This window comes from Camelina sativa, chromosome 16 (assembly GCF_000633955.1).
Source record: "Camelina sativa cultivar DH55 chromosome 16, Cs, whole genome shotgun sequence".
NCBI classification, from domain to species: Eukaryota; Viridiplantae; Streptophyta; class Magnoliopsida; order Brassicales; family Brassicaceae; genus Camelina; species Camelina sativa.
This window is the reverse complement of record NC_025700.1, coordinates 24,565,771-24,587,654: the sequence shown is the minus strand read 5'-3', so window position 1 is coordinate 24,587,654 and position 21,884 is coordinate 24,565,771. Positions and strand designations below refer to the sequence as shown.

Here is a 21,884-nt window from a genome sequence, read left to right as displayed (position 1 = left end):
TTCTTGGAAACAAGCTACAAAACCGAATATACTAAAATAACAACAATAGCAATTATCACTAAAAGCAAACAAAACAGCAGCGCCAAAGTGTCAGCACTCGTTGAGGAAAGTAATTATGACCATGAGGGCAAACACCAGCATCGGCTCCACACCGGTAGCAAAACTCATGTCCACATCTGCCATTTATCAAGTAAATTGTGTTGATACATAAATAAATTTCGAAACCAACAAAACCCTAAAGTTGATGTGATTAGTGATGATGATACCTGCAGAGTACACTGACGCATCCATCAGAAAGTTCAATCATTTGTTGACACTTGTTGCGCTGCTGTTTACACAGCGCCTCCGAACTCCAATATGTGCATAGAGCTCGGTTTTGGACATTAAAGTCGAGCACCTAGGGTTTGGGCAGTAAACTCTATTCGTTACAGGAATCGAGTCATCTTTGATCCTTTGTTGCCACTTCTCTTTTAGTTTAGGTGTCAAGATGTTGACACAATTTCGATAAGTCAGTAGAGAATAGCAACGATGATACTGAGGACATCTTATCAGACTTCTCTCACGAAGTTCCACCTCTATATGTTGTTTAAAACATTCGGAACAAAACATATGACCACATTTAGCAACAAGAAACATCTGGTCAGCATTGATATCGTCGTTCAAACAGATAGTGCAAGTCTCTAATTTCTGAACAGGCCTATGTATGATGACATGAGAAGAACAGATTGCTTCTATTGCAAGTTTGTAGGCAATATTAGCTTGATCTCGAGTCAACAAAACAGGGATGCTAGACGTCAAATATTTTCTTATGCCTTGTATATCACTCAATAGCAAGGCAGTGCTTTCTAGCTCCGACGTCGATCTCCCCATGACCTAAAAAAAATCATTCAAGGCAAAAAAAACAACATTAACTATGATATTGAAAGCAAAGGTGCGTATGAGACAAGATAAAACTTACCAATTCGAAAATCTGATCATCATCACAGCAGATTGAGATATGTTTGATCTGCATAATCACAGCTTTTTCTAACCCGCCCTTCAATGCTATAAGCTCAGCCTCCAAAAGTGTAATGGAGCGATCATGAATTGGTCTCTCCATGTCAAACAACAGATCATCCTTGTCGCCACAAATTGCAACCCCAAATCCTGCCGAAAACATTGTTGTTCCCCTGTTTACCAGACCCTTAAAGTAAAGCCTGTACAAAGGTTTTCCGGCGGGTTTTAGGTCATCTGCTCGTACTAGGGTGCCTTCTTCCTCCATGTCTTCTTGAAGATTCTTTTCTAAAGAGACGGCATGATGACTCAACATAAAATATAGAGCTTGTATATATTATTTATTAAAAAAAAGGAAGATAAATATAAGTAGTAATCCTAGTAAAATAAGGGAAAAAGAAAAAAAATCATCTTTATAAGATTTTATTGTTGTTAGCAAAAAAAAAAAAAAAAAAAANATTTTACTTGTGCGTGATTATACTTTTTTTTTTTTTGTAATCATCTCGGTTACCAAATCTATTTAAAAAAAATTATTATAAGTAAAATTATTATTCTAGAACCAATATTTGTTTTTGTCAAACATAATATGTAACTAATGTTTTTTATTTATTTGTTGAAAGCTGCGTTTTTTCGTATAAAAAATATGTTTCACCCGTGAAATCTTCAAATGTGTAAGAATACATTTCACCCATGAATTATGTGAACGTGGTAAAGAGAATATTAATAAAATGTTACAATTTATGGAAATATAATTTTTTGTGTGCTTTAAAAATCAAATTTTATATTTATGGTTAATAGAGTAACTATAACAATTTTTCATAATCTAATAATCACTCATTTTAAATATATTATGATTTTTTTGGATACTAAGTTTATTTATAATGATAAGGGTTATTGTCTTATTCCTTTTTAATAGCACATAGTTTAATGTAGAATTAGAACGTATATTCCTATTCGGTTATCAATATTTCAATTATTGAATGAATAATCACACTAAATGTCGAGATTAATTAATTTACATACTTAGATATATATAAATGATCACACATCATGATATCCTCTAATTTGTTGTCATTTTTATATTTATTTATGAATATATATAAATCTATATTCATTGGGAATTAAGATTCCTTTAATGAGTTAGAGATAATTCATGGGTAATATATTTTTCTTTTTATAATCAATTATAATAACTATTGAAAGTTTGTTATTTAAATTATTATGGTAATAATACTAACATAAAAATAACATTTTTTATATGATTTTGTTAATAAGTTATATGTTCTTTATTCTTATTAACTTTATATGTTTTTATAGCCTTTTTAAGTTATTTTTTTAAAAATAATATAAACTTGACTTCTATATTTGTAAGTAAATTTTAGTGAAATTTTAACTTAAAATAGTATGTAATTATTTAACTAGTTTTAATATGTGATATTTAAATTTGTGTGAAAATTGATGACATATCTAATTATTGTTCAGTTAATTATTATTTTTAAATATAATGACATATTGATGTAATTAAGTAAAAAATTTAAGAGTTTTTTTTTGCTAAATGTGTCTCGAACTCTCTGGCGACGACACATCAGCTTTTTCAAAAGAGTGCTTCTCTATTAATATATAGGGGATGTACTAAGGTTGTCTGGCTCCTACTAGAGTTCCTTCTTCCTCCATAAAAAAACATAAATTACAATTATTTTCTTATTAAAATTAGTAATTTATTATATTATTTTCTCTTTCGTTATCTAAAGAAATAATAACAGTAATCCTTTCATTTTTAAGATTTTATATTTTATTATATATTTTTAATAGAAATTAAAATTTTTACAAATTTTAAAATCTTATCTATAGACTTAACCGTTTGACAATTATATAAATTTTAAAAAGCAAGCTTTATATAATAAAATAAAAAGTGATATTTTATAATCTTTTATATTGAAAGACTTGAGATGGCTCCCAACAGATTCTTATATGCATAGATGTATATTATTACGAACACCAATATATATAAATATAAATAATATGTTGACAGCTATTTAATTATATGCATTTTATCAAAATAAATAGAATAAACCTACACATAGCATAGGTTCAAGACCTACGCGTAGCTTCAGAACCTATTTTATTTTATATTTTTTAGAGAAAACTAAGGATTCTACCACAATTTATACTAAAACTTAACACAACTACTACATTTACAAATTCATTTTCTCGGCTACCACAAAGATAATTGAAAAAGATACATATGACCTTTCCATTACATACAGATTTCAATTTTTAATATTTTTTTTAATAGTTTATCATCCATGTATGTGCTGTGTATGTGTGTCTATTCATTTTTCTTCTACTACCTAAACTTCGTTCAAAATCAATTCTCCGCCACACTGGAAAGACCGAACACCAAACATCCCAACTAAAAATCTGGATCAAAAAGAGATTTGTTACAACCAAAGAGAGATCGTGAGATGGAAGAACACCTAAGAAAGAAAGTCAACTAGAGAGGTTCTCTCTGTCGCCAAAAGACAAGCTGGACAAAATAAGCGGATCCACATCTAAGGTTAGCGGAAGAAAAATTAGCCAGAAAAAAAAAATTTAGGTTTACCTAGTAGACAAGTTCCAAACTCTCATAACTTGTCTATTTGAGATTATACTGTTCTTTTTGAGAAAATTTTACCTAGTAGACAAGTTCCAAACTCTCCTAACTTGTCTATTTGAAACACTGATTTAATTATTAATCTTATGGACAAGTTTATAACTATAACTGCATAATTTTTCTAAGAACAATACCCGTTAATGGACAAGTTTTATTTACAACTTGTCTACTAGTTAATATATTTGACAAATGGACTAGTTCAAGCTAATAGACAAGTTTATATTTCTCTAACTTTTCCAAACAATTTACCTTGTCCATCAGACCAATTTTGTCTACTGTCTTATGCTGCTCTCATATCTCTAAACCAAAAAACAGCTTACAAAGTTTACATGTTCCCAGTTTTTTTTATTTAAATTACAAACTTTATTTTATGCTGACCCACAACCATTAATGCATCAACTTTTATGTCATAAAAAAACAGTATAATCTCAAATTTCATGACTTTTATATGAATAATATATTAATCATTTTATTCCAACTTGAAAGCTCAAATGTGGTAGTTCTCGAAAGAAAAAAAAAATGTGGCATTTGGGAAAAGATTTTAACTGGTAGAATCAATAAAATTCCCTTTTTTTACATGCATTGTCGATGTCGATGTCTAAAGACTGATATACATATATACCAAAAAAAGTACTAATAATATGTAAAAAAGATTAATATAAATGTGTAGCTATAATTGTAAGTTAGTAACTTTGAAAATGAAGATTTATATAATAAGACATGCGGATCAAACATTTCTCGGTGTTAAAATAACAAACAAGATCAATTATCACTTAACAGAAACCAAAACAGAAGCGCATCCGCGTTGGGTTCCTCAACCTGGGTCGAGGAAAGTTATGACCATGGTAGCAAAGTCCAGCATCGGCTCCACAATGATAGCAAAATTCATGTCCACATCTGCAATTTAGTAAGTAACTTGTGTTGATATATAAATGACATTCAAAAGGAGATGAGACTAGAGATGATGATACCTGCAAGTCATGCTGTGGCATCCAGAAGAACGTTCAATCATGTGTTGACACATTCTGCATTGACGCCAGCGCTCCTCATCTGCTAGATCCCTTAGCTTTCCATCGTTTTCTGTATGATTTGGATGTAACCTCTTGTACTGGCGGCAAGATAAGTTAATATGCCAAGGAACTTTGCAGTTGATGCAAAATGGTTCACCGCATTTCACACAGGATCTCCTAACTCCCATAAGTCCAGAGAAGTCGGCAACCGACATTAAAGCCGAGCACCTAGGGTTTGGGCAATACACTCTATTCGTTACAGGAATCAAGTCTTCTTTGATCATTTGTTCCCACTTCTCTTTTAGTTCAGGTGTCAAAATGTTGACACAACGTCCAAAAGTCAGCAGAGATTTGCACCGATAACCAGGACACCTCATTTTATATCTCGTAGCTAGTCGCGCCTCTATATGACTTCTCATACAGTCGGAACAAAACATATGACCACATTTAGCAACATGAAACATCTGATCAGCATTGATGCCATCTTCCATACAGATACTGCAATTCTCTTTCTGAGCAGGCACAGGCACAGGCATCTCTATGATTGCTTCTATTGCAAATTCGTAAGCAAAATTGGCGTGATTTCGAGTCAACATGACAGGGATGCTAGACCTTAAATATTTTCTGATGCCTTGTACATCACGCATTAGCAGGGCAATGCTTTCTTGCTCCGGCGTAGATCTCCCCATGACCTAAAAAAAGCATTCAAGGTGGAAAAAAACATCAACTATGATATTGAAGCAAAGGCGTGTGAGTCAAGGACAACTTACCAGTTCGAAAATCTGATCATCATCACAGCAAATTGAGATATCTTTGATCCGCATACTCACAGCTTCTCTTAATCCGCACTTCAATGCTATAAGCTCAGCCTCCAAAACTGTAATGGAGGGCTCATGAATTGGTCTCTTCATGTCAAAAACCAGATCATCCTTGTCACCGCAAATTCCAACCCCAAATCCTGCCGGTAATACCGTTGTTTCCTCGATAAACAAACCCTTGAAGTAAAGCCTGTATGAAGGTTCCATTGTTTTTTTTTTTTCTCATTTTTTTATTTTTTTTTTGGACACTTGAGTTAAACCCTCCGTTGGAGATGGTCTGCGTATCACGATGGCCTAAGATCAAAGAGGATTGGAACTTTTGGACTATTATTATTCACAATAAAACCAAAAGAATTAAAAAAAAAATGTTTTGGATTATGATTAGTACTTCTTTTTAGAACTGGATAAGTGGACACAAAATCAAACGTTCATGGTGTTGTTGGGAAGCTAGAACTAGAAGAATCATCTTTCACTTTAAGTGAAATCAGATCGAACCGTAATGCCAAAAGAAGCCCTATCCAGCTAACCTTGACTGACCCAGCATAAAATATTAGTGGGGGCATTTCCAGGCCCGGCTCAATCAACTGCATGACCCGGTGCAATAACAAGAAAAAAATCCTATTTTTTACCAAACGATAGAACAAACAAAAAAAGGAACTCATTTTGCAACACCATTATTTGGGCCTATTTATTTGTTTCTTAATTTTGGGCCTTAAAATAAAATTTACAAATATACTTTTAGAGCCTTTTAGATATAGATTTCTATATAATTTCAGAATAATTAAATATTTTCATATGTAAATCTTATAAAAACTGGAACTTAAATTATGGGTCCCTCTGCAAATGCACTTGTCATACAAGGGAGTCAAACACCTAACACCATCTCCAATGGTTTTTCCTATTTTTTTCCTCTATTTATAATAGAGGTGAGTTTTACTCCAACCCACCTCTATTCTCACCTCTAAAATAGAGTTTTAGAGAACCCTTTGTAGGAAAAAATAGAGTTCCTTTATAAATAGAAGAAAAAATAGTAATCTCTATTTTAGAGGTGAGAATAGAGGTGGATTAGAGTAAAATTCACCCCTATTATAGAGGATCTCTATTATAGAGAAAAAAATAGAGGACTATCGGAGATGCTCTAACTTATGGTATTTATGGGCGAAACTTATAAAGGTCACGCTAATGTGTAAGTAACTTTATTGAAAGAAAAAAAAAAGCTCATGCATGTTGAGCGATGACAAAAAAAAAAAATCTTCTAAGTGTATTCTTTGTAAGATTATCCATTTTTCTTAGCTTTATACAGTGACAAGTCTCTGTACAATAGATTCATTATGATAGGTGCTATAATTATTCTCCATATACTTTTTCTATATCATACAAATTGAACAATATTTTTATGATTAATCCAATCCAATTATGTATAAATCATATTTTTGCTAAAGTTAATAAAAAATAAAGAAAAATATGTATACATACAGCAAGACGCACGTATTGGATGTAAAGCAAGGAAAAGTGATGAGACAGGAAATAGTTGTGAAATGCAAATGAGACAGAAAGTAATAAAATAAAAAAGAAAGTTTTTGTTAGTAAAGACATGATTGTCATTTGTTATGTAAATCTAAAAAGCTTTACCACCAAAAGAAAATAAAATCAAAAGATATTAAAAAGCTAATCCAAATTCCAAATTTTCTTTAAAAAGTGTATTGAAACCATGATTTTGGAAAATTTGATGGAATTTATGAAATTTGGAATTTTGATAGATTTTAGGCAAGGTTATATGATTTTCTGTAAAATTCTTTAAAATCCCACTTAAAACCATGAGATTTTGATTTATGTATTTTTAACTAAACAAATCCTCCAGAATTCCTAAGAGAATGTATTGAAACCATGATTTTGGAGAATTTGATGGGATATAGAAAATTTGGAATTTTGATAGATTTTAGGGAAGTTGATATGATTTTCTCTAAAATTCTTTCAAATCCCACATAAAACCATGAGATTTGGATTTTTGTATTTTTAACTAAACAAATCCTCTCAAATCCTCCAGAATTCCTAAAAGTCATTAAAATTCAAATCCATAAACTGTTTTGAATAACAGTGGATTTTCATAAACTTTTTAAAATCCATGATTGAATAACATAAGATTTGTAAATTTTACACATATCACTTAAAATGTCAAATTGAATACACCTTTAATTGTAAAATAGTGTTTAGCCCCACATTTTTTAGAGCATCATCACATTTCAATTCTTTTTATTGGCACAATTTGTAATATAGTTATACATATATTAATTTATTAATCTAAAAAGTTTCATTTAGACAAGTAGATTATAATTTGAAATAAAAAATGACAAAACACATAACTAAACATAAAATGATGTATTATAATCATATTTATTGGTTTTTATAGAGACATTTGTTTATAAGATATTTTTTGCATACATAAAAGAGAAACAATATTATTAAACCACATCATTTTTATTCAGGAATTCATAAATGAATGTAGAAATTATACCCAAAAAAAAAATATGTTAATTTTAAAAAAATATTGGTATTGTGTAAAGCAAAGCAAAATAAATATGTATTGGTATTGTGTAAAGTGACATAAATCAACTAAACATCAATATGGCTATAATTAATGAGAGAATCTATGAGAGTAAAGCAAAGTAAAAACAATTTTCCATTTATTTACATATAAAATCAAAACTCTTTGTAGGAAATATAAAAAGATGAAGATTCTTGTTCTTACAAATTAAAGTATTGAGTTTTGTAAGATTCTTTTTAGCTAGTTATCAAAAAGAGCTTGAGTTTTGAAGTCTATAAATTAAAAGGACTGTGTCTCCCGGATATTCCATCACGAAACATTAGAACTATCAGTCTATCACCAAACTATACCTCTCCATTGTGCTCTGTTTGTGAAGTTGAATATGGAGAAAACCGTAGATACTCACAAAAACACATCATCAAATCAAACTCTCCACCCTAACCAGAATGACTGCCATTGGTACGAGGAAATCATCGATGATGATCTCAAGTGGTCTTTAGCCCTCAACAGGTTTTTTTTCTTGATTTTATTCGTCTCAACTTTGGGTTCCCTAAATTTTGATTTTTCTCCGATCTGTATCGTTTTTCTCTCTCTTTTTTTTTTTTTGTTATCGGCAGTGTTCTCCATCAAGGAACTAGTGAGTACCAAGACATTGCTCTCTTAGACACCAAACGGTTTGGAAAGGTTCATTTTCTTCAACAACTTTATCATATGAAATAAAAATTCTGAAGTTTCTTTTTCTTTTGTTGTCAAAAAGAAAAAGATATCATCGTTCAATAAGAAAATATAAGATTTCCTAAATATAAACTATAGACGTACTGTATATGTTTCTAATGACATAAATCAATTATAGGTAGACGATTTATATTTGCCCAAAAAAAGAAGGTAGACGATTTATATAAAATTAAAAATTCAATTAAAGCTCGTCTAATTAAAAAAAAAAAAAATACAGTCTACCAAACATATCATCTTTATTGACAATAAAAAGACATGACACTTGAACTCCACGTGCTTCACAGCCTAAGCATCCTGCAAATACGGATAAGCACAACGTACATACTAAATGCACCATCACATTAAATTTACGCCACTACCCTCTCTTTCACAATCTCTGCATCACTCTGTTAAAAAGCTTTTATAAAAAAAAACATCTACAAGTAATTTCGTAACTATTAAGCCACACAACAAATACCCAGAGCTCACCACAGATCTAAGAACATCACCACCACGTAACAACCTTTAATCATGGACCATGGTTTCGAATTTATGAAATAACCCTTCAGCCATTTACAAAGACAAAGATTCTCGAACTCTCTTTTCTTGTTTTTTTTTTCTTGTCATAAAGAAAAAGAGAAACAGTTCCGGGCAACAAAAAGCCAGTGGGGGATAACAATAATCTACAGTGAAGATGAAATTAAAGAAAAGCTAAACAAAGTTAAGAATTTTTAAAAAGGTCCACAAATTAATACATAATTAAGAAACAACCCCAAGAGTTTTCTTTTGTTCACTTGTCGTTTCTTTTCTTCACCATCTCCTTATACTTGGTAATGGAATCAATCCTCTGCAACTTCAACTGATGCTTGAATCTGTTGATAAAGTCATCAGCTTTCGCATCTACTTCTTCATCAGCTTCTTCCACCGTCGAAACTCTCGGCACTTTAACCGTCGCTGGCCGACGAGCCTCTACGGAGATTTCATCTTCTTGAAAGTGAGAGAATGGAGATTTCGTGCTTGCTGATTTCTTCATCTTCTTTGGAAGCTTCGGAGGTATGATTCCAGCAGCTGGTTCAGTGTCAGATTTTGTCCTAGCGACATGGTTTAGATTGAGTTTACTATAAACCTCTTCAAGACTCGGACTTGTCTCTTCTTCTTCTTCTTCTTCTTCTTGTTCGTGTTCTGGTTCTTGTTCTTGTTTTGACTCAACGGTCACCGACGGTGGTGGAGCTTCGACTATATTGGTGGGTTCTTGAGAAATGTAGTTGTAAAGATTGAAAGATTTGATTCTGTGAAGAACAGAAGGAGATCTAGACAAGAAAGGTTGATACTGTTCGATTGAAGCTGGTTGGTGAGAGTTGTTGTTGTTGTCTTCAGGTGTTGAAGGAGGGAACTCGAGATGAGATTTATCTGGAGAAGTGAAGGAAGAGAAGTTTATGGATTTGAGACGGTGAATCATGGAAGGAGAGCGTTGGATCTGAGTTTGATTTGGGTCGTTGGATTTGGAAGAGAAAGATGAGCTAATGGCGATGGTGCCTATCATTAAGTTGAGGAAGACAAAGAGTACGGTCGGTGTGAACCAACTGTACATCGCCGTTAGTACAGATTCCGACATGTCTAACATGGATTTTGTTTGGTTCTTTGTTCGGAGCTAGAGAAAGGAGCAGAGAATGGGTGAGAGTTTGGTTTTTCTGGAAAGCAAATAGGAGTACTTGTGGGAACTATGGGTAGTTTTGGTAATTCACGTTTTCACTTATTTTTCCAACTTTGTTGTGTGTGTGTGTGTTTTTTTTCCCCTAATGAATAGTGAGATGGTGGAAGACAAAGGAGAGAAGTGGAACATGCTTCTAGAATGTCACATCCACTACAATTTTGTTTGGTCTAATATAGTTTTCATTTTTCTTGGATTTTTTAAGAAAGAATAGTTAGTGATTTTTATGGTAAAACTAAAAGATGTTTCGTTCGTGATTTTTACGATCACCAGTTTTTAAACTCGAAGCTTGTTATTTGGGAGTTACTATATAGAGTGTCTTCTCGGTTCCGGCAATGGTAGAGTTAGGACTCGAAACGTGTCATTTTATCTTTTATTATATGGGAGGACCAATTTGAGTGGATTGCGAGCTTTATTACGCACGATTGACGATTTCAATTTACAACTGCAACAACTTGTTTGTGAATAAATAATGCAAATTCGGAAGAAAAAAAAGTAAGAAAAAAAACAAAAATCTTAAGAGTAAAATAATTTTGGATTAACTTGTTAATATGATCATTGGAAAAAAAAGTTATGCGGTGTTATTGAGATTTTTAAAAATATTATTTGTTTGAAACATTATCATATTCTATGTCATTTTTTAAAAACAAATGGGATAAGTATACAATTTTTCTTCTGTCATTTAACAAATATATGATCAAGTTAATTAGTATCTTCTGTAGATTACAAGGTGAAAGTGACAACCATACAGTGAAAGTGTATAGACAAGCAAAGAATATTCACTATATGGACAAGGAAAAAATAGATGATCACGGGATTCAGCCCTCACCCCACAAAACACACAAGGCTGCGTGCAAGCCCATCTTCTCATTCAAACTCCCGTAAAGAGTTTATCTATGGTACAAGCCAATATATGAAGGAAAACTATGGTACCTGCTGTAGGAACCAAATGAGTTGCCTCCAAACCACCTTGCCACGCCTTACTCAAGCCTGCTCCCATGTTTTTGCTGTGGAAAATAAAATTCTAGTCACCCGTAGAATGCATCCACAAGATCAGGTCGAGATCTGCTGACGAGAGAGGGATAAGGGATTGACCGCTGTAGAATTTTTTTAATAAGGTTCTGAAATCGGTGTGTCTTGAAACTCCGAACATATCATCCTTGGCTACTTGTTGCATCCTTTACTTTGGCATGTCGTAAAACACCAAGGTATGAGGGACCAATGTCGAGTCAAAGTGATCAACTTATTCGTGTTGCACCAGTTACCATGCCAACATACATCCCATCCTTACTTCATATCTTAGAAAGTCAAATGCTATGTCACAGAACTTCCTCCAAATCCATGAACCTTTATTCTCATCCCTTACCTCTCAAAATGAGCCATGAGTCAGTAGGTAGTGCCTGGTCCATGTCACCCACAAAGAAGCCGATAAAGAGAACAAATGTCATATCAAACTCAAGTCAAATACACGGGATGTGTCTCAAAGTCATCGAATACCTAGACCTGACCTCCTTCTTTTTTAGGATAACAAACTTTGTCCCGCGAGACCTTAGCTTTGTGGGGATCATTAGGAGAGCCCGACCACAAAAATGCATTTACATATTTCTTCAGTATTAGCCACATGGTGCCAGTAATTCGAGGCCTTTGTTGCGGCTATAATGGAACTGGCATCAGGGGACAGTAGTGCAGCCTCTAGTATATATAGGCTAAAAAGTTTTTCATAGGATGATTTTTTTCTAATTAGGGAGATCACCATATTGCGTTATGTTGAGTTGACGTAATAACAGTTTGTAACAATTTGTAGCCGAGACTGATAACAACAGTTTGTATGTAAAAATAAAAAGATAATAATCACAGTGTCAAATGTATTTTTTAGAGTAATTAATTATCAATTAATAATAGAAGGTAATCCAATCATTATTTATGAAAATATAATTATAGAAAGTTAGTTAAAGTATAAAAAGATAGTCACAGTTTCAAATGTACCTTGCTTGTCTGTGCTACGTCATTTTACAATGACTGCTACATTTATATTAATCCAACTCAAATTAAATTAAAAGGAAAAATGAAATATAACTAAGATCATCCATTTGTATATAAAAATAATAATAAACATATTTTGTTATGTAGGGTACTAATGGCATCAGTTAAAATATGTAAAACTAAATCTAGAAGTGTTAAAGACAATAATAGCAATTAAATAACACATTAATCTAATGAAGATCCCCTAGCTATAATCAAATCTTTAGTTAGCCCAAGATCAACTTTCACCAAACAATATATTTATATAATGAGAAGAGAACACTCTTAAAAAGAAAAAAGAAAAAACAAGAATCAATAGTTGAGAACAAATGGGTAGGAAGAAAATAGAACTGAAAAGAATAGAATGTCCAAAAGAGAGAAGTAGCAAATACTCAAAACGTAAGAAAGGGATTTTAAAGAAGGCATATGAATTGGCAAAGTTGTGTGATATTGATATTGTCATGATTATCGTTTCTCCCACCAATAAGCCAACCCTTTTCCATACTAGGTATAATCTTTGTTTAAGTATTTTATTCTGTAACCAAAATAATTAAATATTAGAACTACCCATATATACAATCATTTTGCAACTTAGAACAAATAAATTAAACTAAACTATTGCTGTTAATTTTCTTTTTCGATTCTCTTTTTTTCTTTCTGTTAATTTTGAACCTATACAATATACCAAGTATTAATTAATCAATTTACAATAACACATGCTATTTAGGAATCACATGGTAAATCAACTGCTTTTATGATATATGAAAATGATGATTATATAAGAAATCCAGAATAGAGACTCTATTTGTTTGGTGTTTATGAATTAAAACTACATTATTGGCTTATTAAGCGGTAGATCCGTCAGTCAAATTTTGGATAAATTTCGCAAGATTTCATTACAAGAACGGGAAGAAAGGTATGATCTTTTAATATTTTTATTTTAGAAAACAAGTTACATGTATTTGTTTTATTCTTTTTGTTTTACTAAAAAAACTAATTATGCTATCTTTCGTGTTTTATGTACGCGTTTAGGAGAGCACACTCAGTAAAGGTTTGATTTACCCATCACTTTTCGTTTATCATTTAAAATATAATTTTCATTTGCACATATCTTTTTCACATTTAATTGGGCAAATGTTTTGTTATTAAATTAAGTTGACTGATAGGTTTAATTCATAGATAACTCAAAATGTTATCAGCCATGTGGATAATTCATAGATAATTCATAGATAATTCATAGATAACTCAAAATGATAACACATTTTTTTTTTGAAATTAAGCAGATTAATAATTTTTAGTTATGCCCTTGTAAAATATTTAACTCAAAAGATATTTTCAACATCATGAAAAAGTTATGTGATAAAGTTGAGTTATAGTTTTTTAAATTTTTTCTTTTCATTTTAATTGTTTTTAACTATTATTCTTTTAGATTTGACTTTTACTTTTCTCTTGTTTCTATTTTTAATAATAATTCTAAGCATTCTAATGATTCAACAACTTGGTAAAAGTCTTTTTCATATTTTTTTTTATTGAAACATACACAAATTTAAAGCGATATATGTGTGTGCCTAACACTCATTGCCAAATATAGGTACATTTTTTTATTGATTTGTCAAAAAGAAAAAATATCTTATTTAAGATAGTATCAAATTATTTAAATTAATTTTCTTTATTAAAATTTTTAAAAATGTTCTTATCATTATTATTATTATTTTCCTCTTTTTTTGTTTGCTTTGTGAAACCTTTATTTTTTTTAATTGATAGACGGTGAAGAACTTGGTAAACATGAACAATAATGACGTTTCCATTGAAAATGATCATATTTTGTGTGAAAGGTACAATATTATCTATACTCAAACATATACAAATATGGGTTTTCAACATAGTCAATCTAATTATTGCTATATTTATTGCAGAGATGAAGTAATTCAGGTATGAAAATTTCTATTACATATAATATTTGAAAGAATATAATATATATATATATATATTTTACTAAATATTATTATTATTAAACTAAGGATGATAATAAGGTCACTAAACTGAAAGAAATCAACGAGTTGATTGATGAGAAAGAATTAATTTTGAGGTAATAATTTGAGAACACTAATAGAGATACAATAAAAATATGTTGTTCCTTAATTTTAACCGCTATTTGTTTACTAACTTATTAATTTATAAGGGACTGGAAAAGTCCGGATCAAGTTAATGACTTGAACCGACTCAATATCATGGAAAACTATATAGTTTCGTCTCTCTGCCATATCAAAAATATCCTAAAAAAGGTTTGCATGTTACCATATGATAAATAAGCTTTATTTTTAAAATCAAACATGAATATTATTTTACACAAATTCTAAATCTTGTTTCAGATGAAAATCCAAGAAGATAACCAAAATCGTATATGATTTCATAACAGACATGAGACACCTTATTTGTATTTTAAGTGTTTGAAAATCATGTTATGTTTTATATTATATTTCTTCAGAGACTCGTATGTGTATATATATATATATATATATATATTTACCATATATGGTACTGTGATTATTTTCATAATATGATTAGTCTATTATGTACTTCTATTGAATAATGGTGAAGCCTCCTTAAAACTAAAATGGGATGTCTTTACTAATGCATGTTTTTTTTTTAGACCTAGCTATTCCTTTTTCAAAAAAATGCTCGTGGTATTACCTTCTTTCTAACTCATTTCCATCTCAACTCAGCTGATTCCTTTTCATAAACCAAACTACCATATCTATTTACTATAATTATTCACCTAAACGACATTATATTCGACAAATCCATTATCTTTGGATCTAGCATTACCAAACTATCACTTGAGTAATGGACTATATAGATTTTAGATAATTAATATTAGGAATTGCATATTTTTTATTCTTTCATGTTTCATACTTCGAGACTTAGAAGCAAACATACATTCACCTTAAATTTCCTATAGACACAAATTTTGTTGAAGATTTTACATAGACACAAACTTACAATATCAAGACATTATTAAGCATGATGAAGTAGATAATGCCGACGAAAATACATGCCAGCATTCGAAAAACTATTGCTAATATATTATGGAAAGTCAAAGTATTTGATATTATGTTTAGGTTCGTAAGTTTTCATCTTTCCATCATTTTAGCTATCAAAATACTTTAAAAGAAAAATTAGTCTGTTTTGTCTACTATTTGACATTCAACTGATATAACCGCTATGTTCCATCCAATTTGATCCACTTATCCGATTTCGTTGCTTCATCCGCTTTTCAACATTGTTTCCGTTTTGTGTGCTTCTCCATCTGTTGTTATCATTTGAACCTCTAAACTCGAACAATGAAGAACATATTAATATATATATATATATAACTTGGAGATATATATCTAAAATACAAGATTTGTTTCCTACTAGTCAACTCTAACACTGGAGAGGAATATTTCAATGTTAGAGATATGTGTTGAGCATACCCAATATTATTTTTTTTCACCAATTTATCAGGTTTGTGAAATTTTGGCTTTGATCCAATTATAACATAAACTTATATCCAAAAATTAACATATCAACATGTTTATTTATGATATTTTAACTTAAGGGATACAGTAACTATTCATTTTTTAATTGTTTGAAGAACAAAATATTTATTATTAAGTTTAGATTAAAAAATATCTACGAATGTAAGAAAAAAAACTACAAAATATTTAGTATTAGTTTATATATACTTGAAAAAAACCTCTATGATTAGGTAAGTGTAGTTTTCTAGTCTTAAGCTTTGGTGTGTTTTTAGTCAAATGTTAGTTAATCCTCAAAGAGAGTTTATGTACATTATGTAAAAGGGAAAAAACCGAAAAGAAAAAAAAAAACACTTAGTGAAATATTCTAACTCAAAACCATCTTTGAATAAGTGGTTGGAGCAGAGGGAATCCTTACTATCTATGTGAGATCATCCGATTCCAAACCGAGTTTTTAGTTATTTTGTAAAGAAGGCTTGGCAGAAGAAGAAACTGTTAATGGTATCTTACATTACGCTTGCGCCAAGCAAGATGAAGTCAAACTTATCAACTGGTGAGTTGAAAGCTGGTGGAATGTGATGTCCCAGTTAGAATCAGCGTCAACGCTAAGAAGATCTCCCACTTTGTCCAACCTGATCGCGCGTATAGGTGTGTATAAGGACAAGGGAAGAAGAGTCTCTCCACTCGTCAGCTTCTCTACAATATAAGATATGGCTGTACATATATTACCATTTGCTTGATCTCATTCATGTGGAAAGATTATCTTTGATTACGAGCCAAGTTATAAATCAAACTGGAGAACTCCGTGCAAGAAAACAAATAACAAGGCGGCTCCCTTTGGATACAAAATTGTTCTCGGGTACTTTGCGGCTGAAAACCATCTATATTATCTCTTTGGAGAGTGCTTCCACAACACAATACTACGTCACCACTCACCACCTACATCCATCCAAGGAATAGAACTGCATGTATATGCTCCGATATAATCTTCAACTAGAAATTTCTAACTCACCAAAACAGTCACTCTCTTCTCATAGAAGTTATTATAACTGTGACATCTCTCATGATGCCTAACTCCAAGTACCAATTTCAATTAGCCTTTTCATATATATGCAGCTACTTGTCTATCCAAAACCGAGTGGAAAAGTCTATTATCGATTTTCATTTTAAATGACTTATAGTGGCGTTTATAATATTTCCTAAAAATAATTTTCTATCGAAAGACTTCATGTGAGTTTTGAATATCAAACTTTCCTTCACAAAAATAAAAAAAGTGATTATATTTCCTTGTAAGACACTTTAGCATATAAGTTTAGGACTTGGGAGATTCGGCTCAAATATAATTATTATTTAAAACAAATTAATCTATTAACAAACTCATTAAGATAAAAAAAATTAATAAAATACACGAAACTAAATCACGAATCTACGACTTTAAAGGAATTTACTAGAACTTAACCTACGACTTTAACCAATTTTTGTAAAATTGATGCTCTTAGTTTTAATTTATTTAAATTAAAATAAATTATTAATAATAAATAGATAAACATCCCTGATGAGCATGGCCAAGGTCCAGACAAAGAAACAAAATAGAAAACGACAAAACTCGCCGAAAAAGGAAAAAACAGCTCGGATCATGCTGCTCGTCGGAAGCAGAACGGCCGAAGAATTAAATCTGGCGTTCAACAATATCCACAGCTTTGCGGTCACAACGAGACATCGAAAATCATTGACAAAAAAGACCAGTTTCTGTCAGCGATCTCAATCCTCTGTTATACCGAACCCGCCATAGATCTCCTAGAAAACTAGCCACTCCGACAAACCGGTTCTTTGAGAAACAATGAAACCCACCTAACCCCACAAACTTCCACCGTAGCCGAACACAAAAATACTAGAAAAAGCAATGGTGTTTTCAGTTTTGTTACATAAAAAAATGACTAATCACATTTAAAAAGTGTGTTTCATAAACGTTATTGCAACGGTATCTCTTCATCTTGCAAGTGAGACTTTTCTCTTTGCCTCACATCATTGGTTAGATATTTTTTGATTATTCAGATTTTAGGTGTTGGTTGATCTTATTTGCGTTACATACTCAAATTTAATTTTGTAGTACTTCTATAACATTTCGGGGCAATTGAATCTCATAAATTGTCATGTGGATGCATTCATTGCTTCTCTCTTTCTTTTGTTATGTAATAAACCAAAAAAAATAAAAAGTACTTGATATTATTATTAGAGAGAATTACCCATGATAACCCACTTTTATTAATGATTAGCCATGGTAACCTCATTTTATTTTTATTGTTAGACTAACTTACTTTTTGTGTAATAGTTTTCATAACACCAAAACTATCCTTTGTCTTTTTCTTTTTAAAATAAAAATGTCAAATGATTTTCTTTGTAAAATTATTAAATTAAAATCTCCCTTCTAAATATTTATGGAAATATATTAATTGTTTAAGACCTAATTTGGTATTAACATGAGTCAAAGAAACTTTCTTCATTCTCCATGTGCTCGCCGGTTCAAAACGTGAAACATCCTTCTCTTGTTCTCCATATACAGCAAATTCAATCACTACCAACGTAAGATCTCTTACTCCATCTCTTATGCCTTTTTTTTTATTGACTAATTTTAGTTGTTAAGTTAATTGGATTTTTGGGCTGGGTTAATTTTAATTATAAAATCCTATTCTCTGATTTCGTTTCTAGAATTCTCTGATTTCGTTTCTAGAATTCTCTGTTCTAGTTTAGATTAAAACTTCTATTAAACAATTCAATGCTCTGTTATCTGTTCTTATTTTCTGTTTAAGGGAATTTTACTTCTAGAATGACAAACTCTATCATGCTTTTTTCCTTATTGACTAGTTTTAGTTGTTCAAGTTAATTGGATTTCTGGGCTGGGTTATTGTTAATTATTAACCTCTATCCTCCGATTTCGTTTATAGAATCCTCTGTTCTTGTTTAGATTAAAACTTCTATTAAACAATTAAATTCTCTGTTCTCTGTTTTCTGTTCTTGGGGGTTTTACTTCTTTTACTTCTAGAATGACAAACTCGATCCAGCTAAATTCTTACACTTTTATCTATGGATATATTCTATTCTACTTTTCACTTTATCTGATTATTTATTAATTTTATGGATGTTTTACAGGATGGGGGCACAAACAAACATCAATTTAGGATTTCCTTTGCGTTTGTTTTCACTTGGTTATGAACCAAAACCCAAGAAAAGCATCAATTATCACAGTAAAACTGACTTTTTGGAAGATGTGGAAAGTGCAGTTGGAAAAGAAGTGTGGAACAACATCCGTGAATCTCCTATTGGAGTCATCGTACGGTTTGTTGATAATAAATTCACATGGTCTTCTAAGGTTGTTGAATATCTTCTTGCGAAACAACTTGTATGCAAGAAAAAATATGAGATTTGGTGTTTGTTTGGTGATAAACCAGCTCGATTCTCTTTGTCGGAGTTCGAAGAGATCACAGCTTTGGATTGTGCACCTTTTCCAGATGATTGCGAGGTTGACGTAGAAGCTAAACTGCATAAAGAATTGTGGAAAAAGTTGAAAATCAAAGGAAAGACGAATCCCTGCAAAAATGATTTGAGAAGAGTGTGTGAAGATGTTGCTACTTGGTCAGATGACGACGACAAAACTCGGTTTGCATACTTATCTATTGCATATGTGATTTTAGGCTATGATGATAAGAAGCGGCTTAGTTCTCCAATTAGCTCAGATGGTTTTTGATTTGCCCAAGTTCAAAAAATATCCCTGGGGTACAATGGTTTTCAAACAGCTTATTGAGTCTGTGAAACGAATCGATTATAACGCGCAATCATACACGATACATGGATTTACACAAGCGCTTCAAATATGGGCTTACATAATTGTTCCTGGTCTCGGAACAAAGATTGGTCGCCCATCATATGTTGATGGCCCTCCCCTTCTAAAGTTCAAAGGTACAAAGGGGAAAAGTAACATTGATATCCATACCATTGTAGTTAATGATGAGGTATGTATATTGTTACTTGTGTTTTACAATTGTCTTGATTTAATCTATCATAGCTTGAGACAAATTTTATTATTGGTTCTGATTTAATTTGTCTCATCTTGAGAAACATTAATATGTGTTTTACTTTGAATTGCAGAATAATATCAAAAAAGTTATAGTCAAACATTTAACTTCTGCTGTTTGGGAGGATGCTGTTGTTGACAAGGAAATTGATGCTCTTCTTGAAGCCATATGCAAAGAAGGAAGTTTGCAAACTGTTACTTGGGTGAAAGATGGTTCGACTGATTTACAATTGGAAGAGAACATAAAGGAAGAATTATGTGGAAAGGCTGAAGAGGAAAACAGATAAGACGATGATACAAAGATATCATTGAAACGTAAAAGAGAGGTGGATACAATGTCTATGAAGAAGACATTGGATTCAAGAGCATCAATTATTTCTAGTGAATCTGTTGAAACATTACAGTTGAGGATCGACCAACAAACAAAAAAGATTGAGGTGCTTGACGCTCAATTAGAGGCTATGAAAAACCAGCAACAAATCATTGAATTGATGCGCTTAAGAGTTGATCTTCTCGAGAAAGAAATAACATTGTTAAGTGAGAAGTTAAAGACTAATGAGGTAAGTCATAGTAATAAGAATCTTGTTTTGATATATTTTTCTGTTCTTTAATATGAAAATTTTAACACCGCGTAGGTGTTATTTTTCATGGATTACTATTTAATATTTAATTTCATGGTTCTTGTATATGTAGGTTTTAAAAGAATACAAGCTAAGAGATTTTAGCGACGATGAAGAAACTCATGTGGGTGAAATGCATGCTAACTTAGATGTACTAAATGGTACAAGATAAAAAGTGGTCAATTCAGATGAAGAGAGTATAGTGGATGGACGAGACCCAAAAAAAAACTGCAACGAGCAGCCGCAACAATCTTCTCCGGTAAAGATATTTCAACCCACTGCTTCTAATATAGAGACATTTAAACAGATGAAAATCGGTAAGACAATCAAAATCATGGAAACGAACCATGATACTAAAATTGTGCGAGAGAAGAGTAAAAGGGAGACGAAGTCGGGGCCGTCTCTACTAACACCATATCGAGGTACGCAACCTGCTGTAGGTATCACAAAAACAGAAAACCAGTCAATGGCAATTGTTGGACATGGATATGATCCATTTGCACCCGTGGATGATCAAAAATTTAAAGTTTTAGACGATTGGTTACGATTGGACAAGTATGTTGTTTATCTATGTGATTGTCATGTTACTAATGTAGTGATTCTTTTGCATTTTTTTTAATAAGTAAACGTTTGTTACCTTGTAGTGAATACCTTATTGGCTCCTAGCAAAGTGGCGTGGAGTTTTTTCATCTTCTGCGAACTCCTCAAAAGTGGCTAAATGAAGAGGTTATTATTGCATTCAATAATAACGTGTTTCAGTTTTTTCCAAGTATATTATGCTTTCTTATGATAATCTATTATGTCCTTCTTTTAACAGCATATTAACAGTGGCATGAACTTGTTGCGATTAAGATTAATGAAGAATCCAGAAGTGTTTAGAAGTGAGAGGATTGCTTTTACAGATGCTTATTTCACAGCAATTTGGTCCAAAAGTTACAAGGATTTTCTAGAGTCAAAAGCACTTCCTATTTTTCCTAACGGAGCATTTGAATACGTTAGTGGGGAATTACCTGCATTTGCTAAAACAGGAAAGAAATGGAGGACAGAGGTGGATGATATTTATGGTGTTCTCCATGTCAATAAAAACCATTGGGTAGGACTGTTCATTTCTATCCCGAATCGCTATGTTGATGTTTTTGATTGTGGGTATAAAGGTAGTACGAATGAAGATATTGTCACAACGGTGAAGCCAATAGCTCATATGTTAC

At 31.6% G+C, this 21,884-nt stretch overlaps 3 protein-coding genes and 1 long non-coding RNA gene across 4 annotated transcripts; 1 reads left to right on the top strand and 3 right to left on the bottom strand.

Moving 5' to 3' along the window:
* On the bottom strand, positions 304-1,261 carry LOC104754003. Its single transcript, XM_010476166.1, has 2 exons — positions 959-1,261; positions 304-873 (listed from the first exon to the last, which is right to left on the bottom strand). Exons 1-2 carry the CDS (start codon positions 1,259-1,261, stop codon positions 304-306), a joined length of 873 nt encoding a protein of 290 aa, XP_010474468.1.
* On the bottom strand, positions 4,420-5,681 carry LOC104754002 (probable E3 ubiquitin-protein ligase ARI13). The gene is made up of 3 exons (XM_010476165.1): positions 5,427-5,681; positions 4,618-5,348; positions 4,420-4,543 (listed from the first exon to the last, which is right to left on the bottom strand). Exons 1-3 carry the CDS (start codon positions 5,679-5,681, stop codon positions 4,420-4,422), a joined length of 1,110 nt encoding a protein of 369 aa, XP_010474467.1.
* LOC109129601 lies at positions 8,212-8,882 on the top strand. The gene is made up of 2 exons (XR_002035890.1): positions 8,212-8,529; positions 8,637-8,882. It is a non-coding gene; the product is annotated as an uncharacterized LOC109129601 (long non-coding RNA).
* Positions 9,231-10,666, bottom strand: LOC104752246 (bromodomain-containing protein DDB_G0278469-like). Its single transcript, XM_010474337.2, has one exon. The coding sequence runs from the start codon at positions 10,355-10,357 to the stop codon at positions 9,524-9,526; it is 834 nt and encodes a 277-aa protein (XP_010472639.1). The 5' UTR covers positions 10,358-10,666; the 3' UTR covers positions 9,231-9,523.

Coding starts and splice junctions, on each gene's coding strand:
- LOC104754003 (XM_010476166.1), bottom strand. CDS start 1,261: ATGGAGGAAGAAGGCACCCTAGTACGAGCAGATGACCTAAAACCCGCC. Junction 874..958: donor ATGATCAGATTTTCGAATTG/GTAAGTTTTATC, acceptor GATTTTTTTTAG/GTCATGGGGAGATCGACGTC.
- LOC104752246 (XM_010474337.2), bottom strand. CDS start 10,357: ATGTTAGACATGTCGGAATCTGTACTAACGGCGATGTACAGTTGGTTC.
- LOC104754002 (XM_010476165.1), bottom strand. CDS start 5,681: ATGGAACCTTCATACAGGCTTTACTTCAAGGGTTTGTTTATCGAGGAA. Junction 5,349..5,426: donor ATGATCAGATTTTCGAACTG/GTAAGTTGTCCT, acceptor TGCTTTTTTTAG/GTCATGGGGAGATCTACGCC. Junction 4,544..4,617: donor TGCCACAGCATGACTTGCAG/GTATCATCATCT, acceptor ACTAAATTGCAG/ATGTGGACATGAATTTTGCT.